The 19,639-nt window shown below is 42.1% G+C and overlaps 1 protein-coding gene across 1 annotated transcript; it reads right to left on the bottom strand.

The window, feature by feature from the left end:
* Nucleotides 1-235: 235 nt before the first annotated feature.
* Nucleotides 236-16,950, bottom strand: LOC308125312 (cysteine-rich secretory protein LCCL domain-containing 1-like). Its single transcript, XM_080488965.1, has 14 exons — nt 16,581-16,950; nt 9,071-9,189; nt 7,394-7,526; nt 7,178-7,293; nt 6,976-7,076; nt 6,680-6,868; nt 5,946-6,006; nt 5,785-5,851; nt 4,891-5,021; nt 4,753-4,796; nt 4,579-4,651; nt 4,409-4,484; nt 4,157-4,290; nt 236-2,508 (listed from the first exon to the last, which is right to left on the bottom strand). Exons 1-14 carry the CDS (start codon nt 16,839-16,841, stop codon nt 2,457-2,459), a joined length of 1,557 nt encoding a protein of 518 aa, XP_080345091.1. The 5' UTR covers nt 16,842-16,950; the 3' UTR covers nt 236-2,456.
* Nucleotides 16,951-19,639: the final 2,689 nt, after the last annotated feature.

Below are 19,639 nucleotides of genomic sequence, written 5' to 3'. Positions count from 1 at the left end.
TGTAGGAAGTGTCATATATATATGACCCAACATATCACAAACATTTTTTGACTGTTTTGTGTCATTTTACAGATTATCTCAAGTTTGCATTTCACAAAAAAATATTAAATATTACACATTTAAAGATGAAACATCATAAAATCATTGGTTATGTATTATTCACTTATATCACATATAAATGCTTTAAATCAAAGCATCAATGAACTTTAAAAACGGAGAAATATGACATCTAAATGCTCAACAAAATGACTTTCTGGTCATTATATTGTTTTATTTCAAAAACAACCTGAGGCATGAAAATCTCACACAACAAGAACGCGACATCGGTACAGTTAAATGCATGTTGTAATAACTGTCGCGTCAAAGAAAAACTATGACTGAGGTCCATAGTGGATGAAATTAAACTGTTGCATATTCTTGTTTGTTTACCAACGTCAAAGGGAGATAATTATAGAGGACATGAAAACATCTTTGGATTTGAACCCGGCTAAAGTGAAATGGATGATAAAAGGCACACAAGCTTTGTTTAGAAATTGACAACCATGACGGAGGACTGTACTTCCCGACCTGCAGGGAGTTCTAACTATTAACTTTTTTAGAGAGAAAAAAAAAAAAATACAAACAATTTTTTTAAAATACCAATACACAAAACATATAGCAGCAATCTTTACAAACCATATTGTCACAAAGCGTAATCATATAAAAATAAATGCACACCATTTCCCCCAATCTTCACAAAAGCAGAAAATATGACAAAAAAAACTCTCCAAAGCACCAATAAAAAAAAAATGTGCCAGACTTAATACAATAAAACAATATTAATTAAGTGCCATTACAATGTAATTTTATAGGATTTCTATAATAATTACACATCCATACATTTATATTGACAGGTTGGCCTTAATATGCTTTATTTTTCCTTCCTTACATGAATATAAACAAATGATATGTATTATTATCTTATAATAAATGCTGTATATTTTCACACAATAATATAAAGTAGCTTAACTCTTTTAAATTGAAAATATATCCAGCTGATGCGGTCTCACACAAAGCTGACTGGTGCTGTAGTTTTGAGTCAGAAGGCTAAAAGTTTACTGATGACTGTGTGTATTTTCTTGGCAGTTTGCTCGAGAGAGCAAGTGACTCATTATGGTAGTATAGAGAGTGGCCAGGGATCAGCACACACAGAAGTGGACCATAAAAGGTGAAAAGAGATTACATTTGTACACTTTAAAGTGCAGTAATGCCCCCCCCCCCCCCCCCCCCCCCCTTCCAAAAACAAAAAAATCTATCTAGATCACAAACAAACCCCAGCATTTTGCCTCTTATCCAGCTGAGACTTGAAACTTGAAGTTATCAACTTAAAGAGTTATTCGGAAACGCTAGCAGCAGCTTTGGAACTGGAGAGGGGAAAAAAGTCCTCCTCGAAACGTGTCAGATGTATCGGCAGTGTGGCGAAGACACAGCAACATGTCTTTTTGATGTCATCCAAACCCATTTTTCCAGTTGTTAACTTTTCCTGCCTCAGCCTTCAGACTGTGGTGAGGCGAAGGCAGGGACACTGGATCTCGCTCTGCAGGACTGAAGCCACTACTGGCTTCTGGGAGAACGGCCTTCACCTCACTCAGCAGGTGGGAAGCAAATAAAACGGGTGGGTTTTCGACCTCTTGCACTCATTTGCCAGGAACAGCAGCTAAAAGTGTACGCTCACTACCACTTTAAATTACAGAACTCTTTAATCTGGTTGATCTCTGGCTACTGTTTATACTGCAAGGGCTAATGTTTCAAACACTGTTGTTGTATATACACACAGGCATATACAACAAAAGATTGTTCATCTGGAAATGCTTTTCCTTTCTGCTCTTGATATCTTTAGAAGAGCTGTGGAAAATGAAACCGCTTAACGGCTGAAACATAAGCTCAAATTGACACTGTACCCTCGAGTTGCACACAGGTTAGCATTTAAGTACAAATAAAATTTATTTCAACATCAGCTGGACAAGATCCTCTTCATGTGGTAAAGAAATTTACCTATTTTGAAAAAAAATGTGCTATTTATTGGAAACAAAAGAATGATTGTAGCATATTAAGGCAAACAAGTCCATCTTACCAGGTTACCATTACTGAAGGCAAAGCAATGGCACAGAAATAATACAGATGTAACGCTATTAACAAATATGTACAACAATATATTCAGTTATATTTACAGATTATAAAATGTCCTGCTTAAGCTGACAAGAATGCCATGAATGTGAGCACAGAAAGGTTCTCATTGTGTACATGTCAAGTTTTTTGTTGGTGGGTTTCTGCTGTCATGGTAACGACCTCTAACCCCTGAAGTGTAGCAAAGCCAGAAACATCTCAGTCATTGAGTTTGACAACGTGGCTTGATTGCCGCCTATTCAACAACCCGAGTGCTTTTTTTTGTTTGGCGGAGCCGCCCTCAGGGGCACTCATATCACGGCGAACACCCGGAACGCCTTCCCTCCAGGAGGGTTCTGGAGGCTGAAAGAAACGGGAGAGGGAGAGTCAACCTGGGTGTGGCATGTGTCAGATGCAGAGCGTGCCCCGGTCCTTTCTGCAGACAGACACAGATGACAGACACACGCAAACAGAGCGGTTTTGTGGCGACACGTCCGCGTCAGTGTGCAGCCCGTCGCTCTGATGACAGACAGGACGCCGACGGAGCAGCCGAGACTCTCCCGAGAAAACAGATAAGCCAGGCATTGCTACACAAACACGTTGAACACGGTGTGTTAATACAACGACGTGTTGCAGAGTTAAAGGAGCCAGATGAATGATGGGCAGACGTCAGGCATCTCAGCAGTGTGACGAAGATAAATAGGGTGGAAACGGACAAGGAAATGAGAGCGGATAAAAAGAGAGGGATTGACTGTGCGGGCAAGTCTCCACCATACATAGACCAAGGTAACAATAGTTACTCTGTAACTAGGTGCAATTTCATATATCTCTTAAAAACTGGAGCAGGCCACACAGTATATGGGTCACTTTTAACTTTGAGGAGAGGCTGGTACAAACCTGTGACCCTAATGCTGTTGGGAGGTGGTATCGCATTTATTCATCATACGCCTTCACTTCATGTGCGTCAATGTCTCGCTGACCAAGCTTGCAATGAGTAATTAAAAAATTTAAATAAATAAAAAAATTATTCTATTGATATCAGTGGCTGACATCAAACTTTTAATCTAATTTGAAGATCAGATTTGCTTGATAATACTGAAAAAAAGACACTTTTCTGCTGCACAGATTTGAATTGGGTGGGTACTTTACTGCCTGACTTAAGCTTCTTAACATTCCAACAAGCGCCGTACAAACCTATGATGTCTCTTGTTTCCTACTCCGTGTCAGCACGTGGCACTCAACAGTGTGGTCCACTCAACCCACTGCTTTGGAGAGAGCACGGAATAATTCAGGACCGACATAAGCAAAAATGATCATTTTAACGCTTTAAATGTTTTATCTTATGAGAGCTGCAAAACATTACTTTTGCATTATAAAAAACAAGAGTTAGCTTGTTTGTGAAAAATAACCTGTATTTAACCTTTATTTAGTTACCATTTGTTTCTTTGGGTGAGCCTCTATCTTACGCTTTAGAGCTGTGTCCACTGGCCGTCCTTTCTAAACCAATACTGAAAACACAAATCACTTCGAGAACCATAAACATGCACTCTGCACTAATTACTAAGCAATTCATTATTTCAAACTAGAAGCATGCTAATCATCCTCCCATGTGCGCTGCATGATGGATGTAATGAACTGCTTACGTCTTGAACAGATTAGATGGACACAGAGGAGAGTGTGGATGGATTTCCCCTCCACCTGAGCATCATTGATTTCCTCCTCTTCTCCGGGCCAAAGTGTATTAAGTCCTTCCCTTTAATTCAAGACTCTGAGCGAGCGAAGCCTCAAACAATTATCCCTGCAGTGGTACATCAGAAAGCCAGTATGTCTGATGTTTTATTTGTTTTGTTCTTTGCTATGAAACGTAAGAACCTGTGCCGTTATCACATTTAAGCCAACGCAAAGCATGGAGAGAAGAGGCAGTGGCCAGAAAGGCCCTCAAAGCCAGGACTCAAACACTGTGAGGAGAGAGTGCTCCCCACTACACCCGCACACAGTTGCGATCTCCTACCTCTCTGAAGAAATGCCGTTTTGGTATGAGGCAATGTAGTGCTTCCGCTTGTCCACTGGCATCACGTCAATGTATCCGCCCGCATCGTTCCTGATGACTCCAGCATGCACGGCTGCCCGACATATACTGGATTTCTACAGGTACATGGAGGAGGAAAGGTAGCATGTCAGAAATCTCATTTTCTGGTTTCATGGTAATTGCTGAACACCGTATTTGGGGATTGCAGCATTCCTCTTTAAAAGAAGGACTTACATCCGAGTATATTCTGGTACCGATTACTCTTGAGATGTGAGGGTTTTCTTCTAAACAGTTTCTTGGGCAGTATAACCTAAAACAACAGCATTTCCACAGACATAGCATGGTGAATATACTAACAATCTAATATAGGAGTGACTCAAAGAAGTATATAGTGAAGCTCATACCTTGGACAGTGTTTTGCAGGCTTTTCATACGGACACAGCTGTGCAACTGTGGTTTCACAAGTAATGGCTTTAACTACGGAAAAAGAAAAACTGTAATAGTCAGCAAACACAATTTCAAAACAAGTCATAATAAGTAATTCAATATGACGTAGTCACAGTCTTTGTCTGACTAACCTGCCACCCTGGAAACTGTGAAGGCATTAGCACTTTGATATTTTCTGTCAGGAGGAAAGTCACACAACAGCATCAGACTCCATTATGATCTGTCAATTTCACCATCGAAATGAAGCCGTGACGGCCTCGTTGCCTCACCCGAGCGACTGGACTCCGTTCTTGTTGGACTTGATGAAAAAGTCTTTTCTGCCTTGTCTTGTAACATCCATCCATCCTCCGTCATTGTCTATGACACCCGCATGCAGGCCAGCTCTGCACACACTTGATTGCTGCAGGACAATTTAATTACATCATTTGCATGTTGCTGACATCGTAGTTAGAAGGAGCTGTATACATATCATCAGACTACAGGTTTCATGTCATGCTGTGTTCAATAATTACGTACAGCAGTGGATCATTTTAGCTTATTTGGTCTGTTATACAGTATGTGATATGTTTAACAACAAACCGATGTGTCTTTGTTTTCTCCTCTTAAATCTGTGTGCTCTTAAATAACTATGTATGTCATTATACATGCCTGACTCTGTTGTAAACATTTCAAAATGTATTATGCATATAGGTCAGTATATATAATATATACACATGAAGTGAGGGAATTTGTGTTTGGTACATCATTCCTCCATTGTGACAATGCTTCTTGGCAATAAGTCTTTGTCCGTTTTAATGGTGAAACATTTATAAGCAACATGCATTTCTGGGATGAGCAGCTGAGATCAGTATGTGGGGTTGTGCCCAAGTAAGATTTGTCAAATCGTTTCCACTGGAGCTAAAGAGCTTTTCTTTACTTTGTTTAATAAGAACAATACACATATTTCAGCTCTGCAGCTCATCCCACAAATTCATCAACCTTAAAAATGTGGCACTATTTAAAAATGAAATAATCAGACTTTCCAATTGTAGGAAATTTTGTCAAGGTACATTGTTACAACCCAGAATCAACTTATCAGTGAGACATTTGCATACATTTTGTGCGTAGTTTATGTCTTGGTGTATACAGGCAAAAAAATGTGCACATTCTGAATGAATACTTACCATTTCATAGTATACTGTCCCAACTACTTTTCCTGCAGCATCCAAGCATCCAGCTGGACACTCATATCTATCAATTAAAGCATTAAAAAGCCACATTAATAGGCTTGTATTTGTTTTTATTTGCATTTCAAGATTGCTATAACGTTTCATCTTCACCGTACCTGTTACATGGAGTTCCTTTACACTGATCTCGAAGCTTCGTGTCACACGTCACCAGCTGAGCTAAAACACAAAAACCATAACGCCACATGTCGGAACTGGCAACTGCGACACAGACGAATTCGTTTCTAAAGTCAGAGTTGAGTGAAGCCCATTGGAACATTGTTGTGATGCTTCAAAAACCAAGAGACACGAATTCCTGCAACCCAGTTCAGGGTGGTCAGCAATACTAGAGGAAGCGTCTCATCTTACAAGCACGGGCCCCATGCGCTGCAGAGAGGAAGCCATTTAAAAACCACAGCGAGCCCCTCTCACCCCTCAACCCTTCTCAGCCAGCCAAAAACAAACACACACTCAGGGGATCATGCTAAAATAGGCTCCCCCTTCCCCTCCCGGCTCCAAAGAGTGACTTGCAATATTAAGTACACTTGAGAGACTGTCAGGGTTAATCAGGAAGATGTCGGATAAAGGCCACAGAACATCAAGACAATTTAAAAGAAATTGCAAGAAAAATAGTCTTTTTTTCTCTCCCTTTTAGAAAAACACTTTTTGTATCCATTATTGCTCAACACCAAGCATACTACTTTTCCATTTTTTCTCCTGACCAAATTTAGCAAAAAGCTATAGAATGGTCCTGCGCTTCCACTTTCTGCCCCTCCTAGACCTAAAATCATATCCTAAAGCCTCAATTTAAGAAGAAACAAGATCCAGAATAAACAGTTAAATGGCAGCTTACACATCTGCTGTGTGTTGACCACTTCATTCTTCTGCAGGTCCTCTGTGGGGGGTTTGGTGGGGGCCGGGGTGGGGCGACTGGGAGACTCCGGCCTGGGGGCCCGGGGCCGGGGCTTGGTGGTACGGGGGGCCTCTGGTTCAATAAAGTTGTTTTCCTCAGTTTCCTCTTGTGGAGGGTAGGAGCTGTCATCTTAAAGAAAAGCAAGAGAAACAGTGTGATGAGCAGCTGTTTTCGCAAGCCGCTCTACTTTTGTGTTCGAGGCTAACACACACACACACGCACACGCACACACACACCTTTGTAGCAGACGTTGTCCTTGCATCCTCCTCCGTAGCTGGGAGGACAGGCAGAGCATGGGGTCCCATGTTTGTAAGGTGAATGGCCCCACCAGTTTCCCCTATGGCAGAATTTAAACAATGCAGGCTTACATTTACTCTTATCACCTCTTCTGCCTGTATATAGGCTGTGCAGGTGGCGACACGTAACATATGTACTCACTTCGGCGAATAGTTGCAGACAAGGTACACGGCTTTGGCCCAAATCTGTCCCCACACATTCATGTTGTAACAAAGGTTGACAGCACAGCCAATCCGACTGCTGGTGGCCCAGACCAACTATAAAAAAGACAATAACACAAAAACTGAATGTCACACCCTTGCTGACTTTACAGTTTCAAATGTTTTAATATCTTCAGAAGAATCCAGTCCTGACTACCTGGGTGTAATGCGTACAAACTGGGCCAGAGCATCGTAAGGGACAGTAGGGATTGCACTCTTGGGGATAAGGAAAGGAGTAGTCTTTCACTTCGTCATACCAGGCCTGCACATGGAAGGTGGGTGGACGATACCTGCAGGGATGAGAATAAAATCGTTATAAACTTCTGAGAAGCGTTACTTTTGTCCCTGTTGGTGTGGGTGTTGATATTATGCAACTGGTTATTTTCTTCTTCTAACTAAGCTTCCAAGACACTTGCAAGGACTTGGTATAATAACACACACATCTAACATGTGATGATAAGACGACACTTTAAAAATTGCTTAATATAATGCACGCCTGTGGCTGGAAAACCTCTAGAAGGTCAAATATATGCGTTCTTGATGAGAGTCGGATGGGACTTCGTTGTAGCATATTATGCAGCAACTATCTGCTGCACAGATAATGCTAAAGACACAGAGGACACACTTCTATCAGGACTCTGGTAAGTGGTTATCAAGCATGTGCGCTCTGTAACCAAGGACACTGATCTGGCACCAGGTGCTGCTAGTTAATCTGATTAGAATCAGGCACACATCTCGACTGTGGACTGATGTGATTACACGTGGAACAAGAGTCTCTTATGTGAAGCCAAGCTGTGTTCAGGAGATCTGAGGGGGACAGTGAGCAAATGAACAAACACAACATGCAAGAGTTGCTACTTGTGGTTGATTATGCTGGACGTATGGGAATACAGGCTATATTTGTGTCTTTGTGTTCACTCACAGTAGGTAAATGTCACCGGTGGCTGTTGCTTAATTTCTAAAAGTGGCCAATTTCTACATGTTTACCCTTGATATGATCATATAGTTAAATGTCAGGAGTGACTGCTGTTGGCCATATAAAGCAGAACACTGCAATCAAAAAGCTTGTGAGAGCTGTGCTACAGTAAGAACTACTTAGCACACAATGTTTTGTTGAAGCACAATCTAATAGACATTTTATGGGAGTGTAAGGAATGATTTGAAGGAATGAAGCCTTTACTTGTTTTCTTAGCAAAAGTGACCAAAATGTGTGAAAAACAAAGACTGTGTGGGTGAATGAACAATGCAAATACTTAAACCTCACAAAACATTATAATGGTGCATGTAGAGACCGGCAGTTAATTATTAGGTACAAAATAAAGAACAGGGACAAAGAGCAAACTGGACAACAAAATGTGAAGAGAAATGGAAAAACAGGCCATGCCATTATTGAAGACAGGAGTGGAAATTGTTGTTTTGACCCCCAACAACCCTTTAACATAGACTGAGAGGTACTCTAATGGCCAACAGTAAAACATTAAGTACATACACAAAATGCACGAGTGGAGAGAAAGGGCGGAAAACCAGCCAGTTCCGCCACTGAGTATAGGATAGGAATTATACAACTTTGGCATTACCAATGTGTCGATTTAATCAACTGACAGTTCTTTCTCACTTCTTTAAGGTGTGTCAAGATAGAGGCGTTTCACTCAAATGAAGCATGCATCATCAGCCGGACGGTGGGGCCGGGAAGCCCAAGCACAGAAGGTCCCAATGCTAACTGAGAAGGCAGAGACAAGAGGGACCTTCCACCACTTGAGACAGCACCCACAGACCAGACATCTCCAGTGAAATAAACAATATGCATTGACTGTATACGCATGACAGTATTTACCATCCCCAGTGTGCCCCCAGATTCTGCCCAATCTGTGGTAGTAATCCAGCGGGGCCGTGCTCCCACAGACAAGTCTCTGCCCACTCCTCTGCTGTACGCTCCAACTCTGTGTCCCACACCTACACAGAATGAAAGATGGGGGGGGGGGACACATCAGCTTTCTAGATAATACTTGATTCAGAGTTGTGAAAGAAAAAAAAAATTCAATTTGAATTCTCAAAATGGGTTACATCAGGATAGAGTTGTTATTGAGTAATGGGAGATGTTTACTGTGGTATAGACTTTATTTCTGTGGTCAGTAATTTGACAGAGATTTTAAACACTTACTGAAAGAGCGCAATATGTGAATGTTGTGATAAGTGGAAGATATTATTTAAAGAGCAGCAATAATTTAAATGCAAAAAAGATTTAAAAAAATCTTGACACGTAGCTGCTGCCGAAAAGCGTTCCGACTTTATTACTTCTCAGCTGACTTTTGCCGGATGGGTTCTCCCCTGGGATTGGGTGTTATTCAAAAAATGCAAAAGCTGTTTTTCCTTAAGTAATACCTTCCATATGTCTCTGGTGAGATGACTGGGTGCAAGCCTTTGTTTCACTTCACCTCTCCCTGAATTGCCCTCTCAGTAAAGTTTTGCTCTGGTTGGATACTAAAGGATCATATTCCCATTCTGGGGTTTTCTGGGAATGCAAAGAGTGTCCTTCCTCTCTGCTGACCTACATTCTGCTTTTTTTTTTTTTTTTAAAAGTGCAAGAATAACACCAGCTGTAATTCCTCTGAAGGACACTGTATGCTTCTTTAATTGCACACCTTCACTTTCACCTTCAGTGTGAAGATTACTGGTTTGTATGGGAAAGTTTGAGTGGAGTTATGCGTGTGTGTACACGTGTGAGAGTACGAGCAAAAAGTGTCACAGGTTTTTGCATTTCACACATCGGGCGTCGGAATTCAGCTTACCCCTCAGTGAAATCTCATCCAATAACAGACACTAAAATTACTCCCCGGTTCCGCCGCCACTTCCTACTCCGTCGTCCGTCACCCATTATTTCTACCCCCCCCCCCAAAAACAAGTGCTGCTCTCTGCATTACGCCTCAACGCACACACACACATAACACACACCTAACAACAGGATGTCTGGCAGCGCTGCAAACGAACTCTGAAAAGTTTCTTCAGCTGGTTCTGGGAAACGCGCTGGCTGTCGATACATTCAAATCAAAAAACACCCATGTTATGTTTTCTGTTAACCTTTTAGAGATGTTAAGTAACTCCACATGAGGCTAATGCACATTTAAAATTGATCTCAATACATACACATAAGCAAATTGCTACAGAATCCTCGCACAATAACTCCATATGACACCTGACAGAGCCATGGCTAAAACAAGACTCAGTGTTTGTTTCCATGAAACTCTATCTCTGCTCAGACATGGCCTCTGTGGACTCTGAGCTGCAAATACATGTCACTATGTTGGTATTGTCGTATCTGTTTTGTATCCCGTTTTTGCTCCTGAAACAGACACGCTCATAAAGTTCAGTACAAGACATTGTCTGCTGTTGCAATGTTGTTGACTTTGGTTTCAATCTACATAATTCAAAATTCACTTTGCTCAACAAGTGGTCTCTATGCACTATGAAATTCTCAGTTCACCCTGAAACACAAGCTGAAATACCTTGACGTGTGGCGAGTGCAAAACGATCTGCAAACCTCAGCACATGAGACATTCTGTACTTGAGCACTTGAATGTGGCCAGCACGATGTTTTTGACCATAAATAAACGCTTGTGGGTTTCTACATTTTTTTTTATTTTTATTTTTTTAACTGTGACCACAACTACAGTGTCGCGTCCAAGTGAAAATTACTCCAAAACGCTGGCTGCTGGTTTGCGGAGGAGAATTATGCAAATTGCAGTTTACATCACACAGACATGATTTGTAACATTTTTCGATGAATGTCATAAATAATGTCAAATCCAAAATGGAGCTTCCAGCAGAGGAACTTGGAAAGTTGCAGTGAAAGCGGGCTCAGAAAGTGTCGACTGAGACACATATTTTTCAGCTGTTGAGTCTGTACAGAGTACAGCCGGCTTGTCAAGCTGCCGTTGTTTGCATAGCGAGCCCAGCAGGGGAGGCCTTGTAACCACGAAGCCCCCTCCACCCACCCCGTCCACTGCCCGCTCCGACCGCACTTCTGCGGGGCCTGTAAAGAAAAACACCTCCCCTGCAAAAGTCTTTCAGCACTGTGCACACTGCATTGTTTATTTCGCTTAACACTTCATTTGCGGCCAGATTTTTTATTTTTTTTTTACTTCCTTAGTCATCTGGTTGCATTCCAGGGGTACACAAGGTTAGTTCCTCTGCAAGTATGAGTTTCCTGCTCATAATCAATGGTGTATGACGAGACATACTGAAAAACAGGGCGAAGATATGGGAACTGGGAATGCAAAGCTGGAGAAGAGGGGATGTTGAGAAGACAAGAGACGCAAGTGTGTGACCGAAACACAAAGAGCCAATAATCAATGAAGTAAATGAGTCAAAGCATGTTTGTTAATTTGTGTTCACAGATTCCCACAGCATGGGTGGCGAAGCATTGTACTGCAATGCATTCAACTGCTCACCAGCGCTAAGATACAGTGAGTGAGCTTAAGAAATGATTTAAAAATGCCATTACTTATTTGTAAATTCCTAAACAGTTAGGTTTTACTGTTAAGGAGGAACCTAACTCTCTATGAGCCTGTTCAGATCCTCTGAGGTTCCTCTTTAAATGTTGCCATAATCCCGACTCGTCACTTTGTGTGACCCAGTCTTTGCTTTTGGGCTCCTCCATCTCTGTCTTTTTCATCTTTTCTTAAAACTCACCTTTTTCATATGGACTTTTGTTTCATAGATGGATTTTTAAAAACATTTGTGTTTTATGTAATTTATTTCTTGATCGCAATCTCATTTCATATTACTAAGGTGCCAGTTTGAATACAGGTTGATACTTTGTGTGGAGTTTGCATGTTCTCCCAGTCCAAAAACATGAATGCAAAGTGAATTGATGATCTTTCTGCATTTGTACAGTGATGGACTGGTGACCTTAGTTAACTGGAATCGACCCGGTTAACTAAATTTAAATAGATATATTTATAATTTTATTGTAACCATGGCTTTTAAAAGTGCAACATAAATACAAAAAGATATCATCTTGAAAGCCCAAGGGTGATGCACTGTTTGGAATATGCGCTCCTGCGCACATCATCTGAAATTACATCATTGACTGCATTTGGATCTTGTCTAAAATTCTGTGACTCCTTGAATACAAAAATCTGACCACATTTGCTTTATAAGAGGAAAGTGATGTTCTATTGTATGTATGAACACAACCATGGGCTAAGTCCATCCATCACCTCCTGTACCACTTTATCCAAAGTGGCCAATGTTGCCAGTTTACCATAGGACAAACACAGAGTGACAGATAATAATTTACAATCACACCTACAGGCAATTTAGATTCACCATTTACTTTAAAATGCCGAGAAAAGATAAAAACTCCAAACAGAAAGGTCATCCAGACCAACGTGGACGCTGACCGGGTACGTTCTCTTGATAAGGCGAGTGTGTTAACCACTTCTCCGCTGAACAGCGCATACTAAGTTCACTTGTGAATTTGTGGACCAACATATTAAAAATAAAATAAAAAGTTTTGAGTTATAAATTACAGCTGTACAAAATCTAATGATGCAACATCAAGTAATGATGCTGCATTAATGTGGTGAGGATGAAAAATGCTTTTGTGGGAGAAAGCTGGCTTGATATGGATTTAGAAACAGGCCAAACTGTAGCAGATAATACAACACTGGAAATTCACATATGATCGGGAAGTGGAGAGTGAATGATTACCTTGGAGTGGATCAACAGAGTTTAAAAAAAATGGCTGATGAGCCAATATAGGAGGAAAGGCTTCAATTAAACTGAGTCGAGTCAGGGTGGAAAATTATTGCCCTCGGCGGATATTGCCAACATGATAAAGCAGCACTCACATGGTCAGAGCAAAAGTGACGAAGAAGCAGAAGTGGTCCACTCTATCACAGATAACTGGGGACTCGTTGGGGCTCCTGGTAAAGTTTAATGGCAATGTACCCGGAGGTGAGAAGGGTGGGTGTGACTGCAATCCAATCACTGTAAGTGCATTTGGAGGAAGAGCAATGTTTACAATCTTGGCTTTACATTGAGGAGGTTTAGTGTGCTCTTTGTTCTCCCACACGGGCGATTCCCACAGACAGAACACAATCAACGCAGGTGAGGAACTTTCTGACTCTATGGCTGTTCTTTGGTCTTTCTCATCAGGCTAGCTCACAAACAATTGTTCTCTGCCCTGGATTGTAGCCCTTATTTGCAAATTGAATCCATCTCGATCAGGCTAAACAGACGAAAGAAGGTATGTTCAGGGGACCCTGTTTCAGATGCCCTCTGGGTACCTTCCTGTGGAGACTCAATGGATGTAACAAACTGATCAAACCTCGGACCAAGTTTGAGAGTAACCCACCTTCCAATTTTGTAGGACCATTTGGTTCATTTAGAAATGATGTATTTGATAGTCTCAGAAGGTGGGATACTGGTTAGTATCTCACAGTGTAAATAACCCCAGTTCAAGTCCAATCTTTGGGGTTTCTTCCCGTCGTCCAAAAACACAGAGAGCAAATTGGTTTCTCTTAATTGCTTGGAGGTGTGAATGTAAGTTTGTGTGATTGTCAGTCTCTACTCGTTTCTCTTGTGATGGACTGAACAAGATAGAATCTGCCTTCATAGCTGGGAAAGGATCCAGCCAGTCAAGACCCTAAGTTGGATAAAGTGGTATAGAGGCTGGACGGTACATAAATACACCCCCTTTCCCATTGGTCCACATTAAGCGATCAGTGTAGGTGTGAGTCATCAACTAATATTCGACTGTATCTGGTGATTTTGTTACAATATTTTGGGATATTTTCTTTATTTGGTCAAACTGCTTCATGTCATAATGTTTCAGAAACTTTGTCCATATTTTCATAATTAAACATGCAGGATGAAGTTAATTCAGGGAACATTTACTAGCCTCCTGACTGTTTATCTCCCTGGGCTTTACAAGGCTGAGAATCAAATTAGCCTGATGATGCACAATGAAATTAAATCCCTGAAGCTCGCCTGATTCATCCTGGATGGAAAAATTGTCAATAGCACTTTACAATAATTAGGTAACATCACTGACCCGAGGAGAATCCAGCAAAGCCAAGTTAAACATCAAGGCGGTTGGGAGCTTTTCTCCCAAGATGCCTTCTGTTTGTCTTAGAGGGCTTCAAACACTGACACTTTGCTGTTTATACCTGTGGGTCAACATCTGAGTGAGAGGCAGAACTGCTGTCCCCCTCCTGAAGCTGCGTCAAAGCTTTGTGGATCACTACCGAGTGTGAACGCTTATCCGGGGGAATTTTTGGGGGCCTCTGTGTTGGATAATGACAGAATGGGAACGGAGCCACAGGGATAAGCAAGGAGGAAGAGAGAGAGAGAGAGAACGAGAGAGGGCAAGAAAAAAGAAGCAGATGAAGCGGGAGGAAAGGGGGGAGGGGGGGGGGGGGGGGGGGGATTTGGTTTGATGCTATCTTTGAGTCTCTGTGATGATTGCCACTGAGGGTCACTCGGGTTATGGTTTAATACAATAGCAGACAATAACAGAGCTGATGGCCAAATGGTTATGTATGTGTGCAAGGATTTGTGTGAACGAGTGTGCGTGTGAATGTGTCCGTGTGTGTGTGTGTGTGTCTCCATGCATGAATGTGTCGGGAGAGCAGGCGAGCATGTCTATGAAGTCTTCCAGTACAGTGAAGCTGTGAGGTTTTTGAAAGGTGACAGGAGTTCAGCAGAGACTGGAGGAAAAGCTGAGGAATACGGAGCCCTTTTCGAGACAAAGTACAAAGAGAAATCAGAGAGAAACCACTTTACATATGACCCAAACAGTTTTGTGCCGTACCGAAATCTACAGAATTACACGTTAAGATGTCGGTGCCTATTCTCGGGAAGTCATTGTCTCCTCTTCCTTTGTGCCGCTTCCAAATATCTTTCTTTTCTCATTTCCTGCAGCCTCACTCTCATTCCACTCAATTATTTTGACACCTGTTTCGCTGAGCTGTCTCACCCTCCATAGGTCTCACACTGCTGCCTCCTTTTTCTATTTGCATGATTTTTCCCCTACATTTTCCTTTCATTTTACACCTTTATTCATCCTGGATTTTTATTTTATTTCTTTATATTTTTTTACTTTTGCTTTGTTTCTCTCACCTCACATCCTCTTGTTGCATGCCTCTCCATACTTCACCCCCGGGTGCCCCTGGGGCTAAAAAAATAAAATAAAATACCCAGCCAACTGTAATAGGAGACAGTAGAAAAGAGCTGCTCTTTCTGCTGGCTCAGCATTTTTCCACTAGCGTGTGCCTCCACTAGAGGCCTGAAGCCTGCCAGGCTGAGCTTATAACACACACACGTGCACATACACAGTAACACACACACGAGCCCAACCTCTCAATTATACAATTACACAGCCCAGAAATTGCCCCCAGCAGGAACTGTTTATTTGCCTTTACCACAGAATAATACTGCCTTTTGTTATGCAGCTCTTTAAGCACAGGATGAAAGGATGATAAAACCTCATTACTTTTTGCAAATTGTATCGACTTTAACCGTTGGTGGCAACGCACTTAAGCGGTCAAGCTGTGCCTACGCATGTAGCGCATTTGGAAAAGTTCCAGATCTGTGCAGCACTGGCTTTCAGAAGGTGTGGTATGCCCCTGTGTGTATGTGCGTGTGCAGTGGTGGGGGGTGAGACAGCTGGTAAAACAAGCCTTGGTGCCTTGCTCTGATTCTAATTGCACTGTGAAAAGTGATCTGGCACTGTACATACACGTGATGGCTGAAGGATAAAGTCAAACAAATCTCTTTGCATGAGTTAAAACACACACACGCACACACACGCACACACACACGCACACACACGCACACACACACACACACACACACACACACACACACACACACACACACACACACACACACACACACACACACACACACACACACACACACACACACACACACACACACACACACACACACACACACACACACACACACACACACACACAGTACAAATGTGATCATTGGCAAGTTGGCTGAATTCTTCTCTTTTGGCAAAACAACCAAAGTCACATGGGTACTAAGTTATGTGCATTTGTGTCTGTGTGTGTGTGTGTGTGGGGGGGGGGGGGGGTAATGTGTGGAGGTACTTAGATGCTGGCATGCGGCATATTTGGAGCCAAGTGGGGCAAGTGCCAGGCAGTCTGGTGACTGGGTCACTTCTCCAAGCTATATGGCCCACACTGTGCAAGACTCCCAGGGAGTTCAGAGCAAGGTCAAAATGTTTTCACATTTATTTACGGCATTACTACGATTCCACTTATTTATGGGAGTCCATCACAACACTTCAGCCTCCTTGATCCACTTACCATGTACTCCATGTTGGATGCCGGAGGGTAAACCTGGCCTCTGAGCTTGTTGTGAAGGTCTAGGATCTGCTGAGCGTCACTGTCGGTGATGGCCCTCTTCCCTCTCTGCTTGACCTCCCACCAGTCCCCGTCCTCGTCCAGGTACTTGTCCAAAATCCCCTCCCAGCCTGTGGAGTTTGGAAGCATCACCATGGATGTCGTTGCCTGGGCCAGCAGGAGGAGCAACACGCCTCTCAGACAGTTTGCAGACACACAGCTCATCCTTGGAAACGCTGCTGATGGAGATAGTGTGATCCGCTTGAAGTGTTGTGGATTTAGTGGAAAAATACAGCGTGTCTGCACAGGCTCGCCTCGACAGTGTGAGTGAGCAAAGGGCCTAAGAGGAAGGAGGGGAAAAATGAATTATTGAAAGAACTGGAGTTTTTTTTTTCCTCAACCAAATTTGCTAAATAACTTGGGTCAATATTGACCTTGGTGAAGAAGGCCCACTGGCTTGCAGGCCTTTGGTTTGGTGCAGAGCCACTGGTAAGTAAACAGAGTTCACTGAGGCTGAGGTGGCAGGCTCATAAAGACGAGTTTGAATTAAAGCAATCAATACCACTGTTTAGGTTTATTTTCAATATTTTACAACTGTTTCCCAAAATGCAAACGAGGCGGTAAGAAGCATTAAAAGCAAGTAAAGCTGTTCAAAAATACAGCTTTTCAAATCACAGGAAGATGTATGGCAGCAATAAAAAGCTGTTAAGTGCACAGAATGATGCATAATGCAGCTCCTGCATCCAAGAGGCTGCATGTAAACATACACTCTCGTTGAACCTTTTGGTATGCATGCACAGTGCTGACAGAGGCCGGGTATAACGAGCCAATATTTAATGGAAAATGTGGAAGAGCAACGCGGAGCCCATTGAAACAGAAATGGACCGGCGTGAGTTAATGCAGCCTTTGGATATAATTTACCTTTAATGAATTGGAGTGGAGCCCACTTCTGGAGATCCTGACAGAGATCTGGCTGTGAGAAAAGTTCTGCAGCAAGAAGAAGGTACAAAAAAAAGAGAAAAGAAAAAAAAAGAAAAAGAAAAGTCCGGCTGTAAAGTGAGGAGCACAGCTCTCAGGTGGAGAACTGATGACCGTCACATAAATCACACACGCGATATGGACGTTTCACTCAGTTCTCATCAGTTTTGACAGCTGTCCACTCTTTCTTCTTGCGGGATTTCTGCACCAGAGACGCTAAGGCATCACTTATCCACATTTTATTCTCAACTTGGCTGCTTGACGCGCGCAGTGCCGCCCTGACCACGCCCCCCTGGTCACGCCCCCTTGGAGGGTCGACGCAGCCCAAACTTCAGTGCATGCCTGAGGTGGAGTCTCGATTTTATTAAAGATACTTTTGGCACTTTATTAAACAGATTGCACAGAAAATTGTCAGTTGAAGTCCAAACATTTCCTCAAGAGACTTTCAGGGAATAAGTGGAAAACTAGAAATACTCGCATTACTGTATTTTGGGTATTAATCTGGGGATAAAGTTAATGATCCAATAAGGAGGGTTCAGATCATGTAATTTGCTACTTTTAAAATCAAGACTTTCCACACAGTTTGAATGCATATGGTGTTCTTTCAGAGCCAGAAATATTTCAGTGGAGTGGCCAGAATGAAATCTGTGCTCTGTGCTTCTCTTTGGTTGACGTAAAACCATCTCGGATTATAAGAACCCAGAAATGTGTCTCACCAGAAAGCAATCATCTATATAAAAGGCACAGATAATACATATTTTTAAATTACTTAGAATATGCAGATTTTATCAAAAAAAGAGAAGAAAAGGTTGTTTTTATATAAGAGGCATGAAACTAACATATTGATCAGACTGCAGGCTCAGTGTTTCCGGATTGGGAACAATTCAAGTACCATTCAAGTGTTCATTATGTGTGTGAGTTAGTAAACGTAGAGGTCCAACCGGGCTTCATGTGATTAATTTGTAGTAGTAGTAGTTGCTGTAGGCGATTGCACAGGTGAAGTGTCCGGCAGTGACACTGTGACATTTTAAGAGACTTCCGTTCAGGTAAACTTGACATCAGGGGTCATGGAGGTGGCCAAGAATTAACATGAGGTGGCCATGGCAACCCCCGCCACTGTGTACTTACAAGACAGGTTTCCACTCCATCACAAGACAAACATATTCAAGACAGACAACCAAGCACACTCAGAGTCACTGATTATCTGAAATGCACGGTTTTGGACTGTGGGAGGAAATATGAGTAGTCAGATAAAAACTGATGGACAGGTAGAACATGCAAACTACACACTGAAACAAATATTCTTTCGTGAGATGATAAAGTTAACCATAAAGCAACTGCCATCATTGTAAAACTGGTTGTCAACTGATTCTTCTGGTTGTAGGTAAATGCAGTAAGATACGTTGAGTGCTTTCCTATTCAATAGTGATTCTGCATCATCTCATCTACTATTTGTACATTTATGATATAAAGAATATCTTTATGAATCAGATATTCTCCTGTAATATTTGTATTTAAGCTGAAGTGTGCTGAAAAACAAAACTCATTCAAAATTATTTTTCAAATATTCCCAGGTAACTGACTTTGGTCAAAAATACATTAAGTTAAACCAGATCTGCCCACTCTGTGGGGGCCCAGCAGCAAATGTGGCCCCGTCCTGCCGTACCCTAACTGTTCGCAGGTGACTCTATGGGGGGATTAAAACACAAACCAACTCTCTGTTAATTCTGGGACCTGAACCTGTCGTCACTGTTTCCCCTCGTCTCTGCAACACAGAGCAAATTCCATTATGGAAACAGGCAGGTTTTGTCTTTTGTCATGTGGTCACCTTCAATGGAAGCTCTGGCACATGTGGAAACAGTAGCGAATCACCAAGCCTCACAGTGTTTGCACCCATAGACGGACTAAGTTTCCACATGGGGGACGCAATTTTCTGGGGGGTTTTTTGGGGGTTTTTTTGCTGACAAATACAGTAAACCAAACTGTAACCAAGCAGCACGTACCAACAATGGTTTCCTTTAGAGTTAGTCGCTTCCTCCTGCATA

The sequence above is a fragment of the Lipophrys pholis genome (assembly GCF_963383615.2).
Source record: "Lipophrys pholis genome assembly, chromosome: 20".
NCBI classification, from domain to species: Eukaryota; Metazoa; Chordata; class Actinopteri; order Blenniiformes; family Blenniidae; genus Lipophrys; species Lipophrys pholis.
The sequence above is the reverse complement of the archived record's forward strand: the minus strand, read 5'-3'. Positions and strand labels throughout refer to the sequence as shown.

What these genes read in the sequence shown, in the direction of transcription:
- LOC308125312 (XM_080488965.1), bottom strand. Translation starts at nt 16,841, where the DNA reads ATGAGCTGTGTGTCTGCAAACTGTCTGAGAGGCGTGTTGCTCCTCCTG. An exon ending in TTTGTACGCATTACACCCAG is followed by an intron (nt 7,294 to 7,393) that starts GTAGTCAGGACT and finishes TCTTTTTTATAG; the next exon opens with TTGGTCTGGGCCACCAGCAG. An exon ending in GTACCAGAATATACTCGGAT is followed by an intron (nt 4,291 to 4,408) that starts GTAAGTCCTTCT and finishes ATGTACCTGTAG; the next exon opens with AAATCCAGTATATGTCGGGC.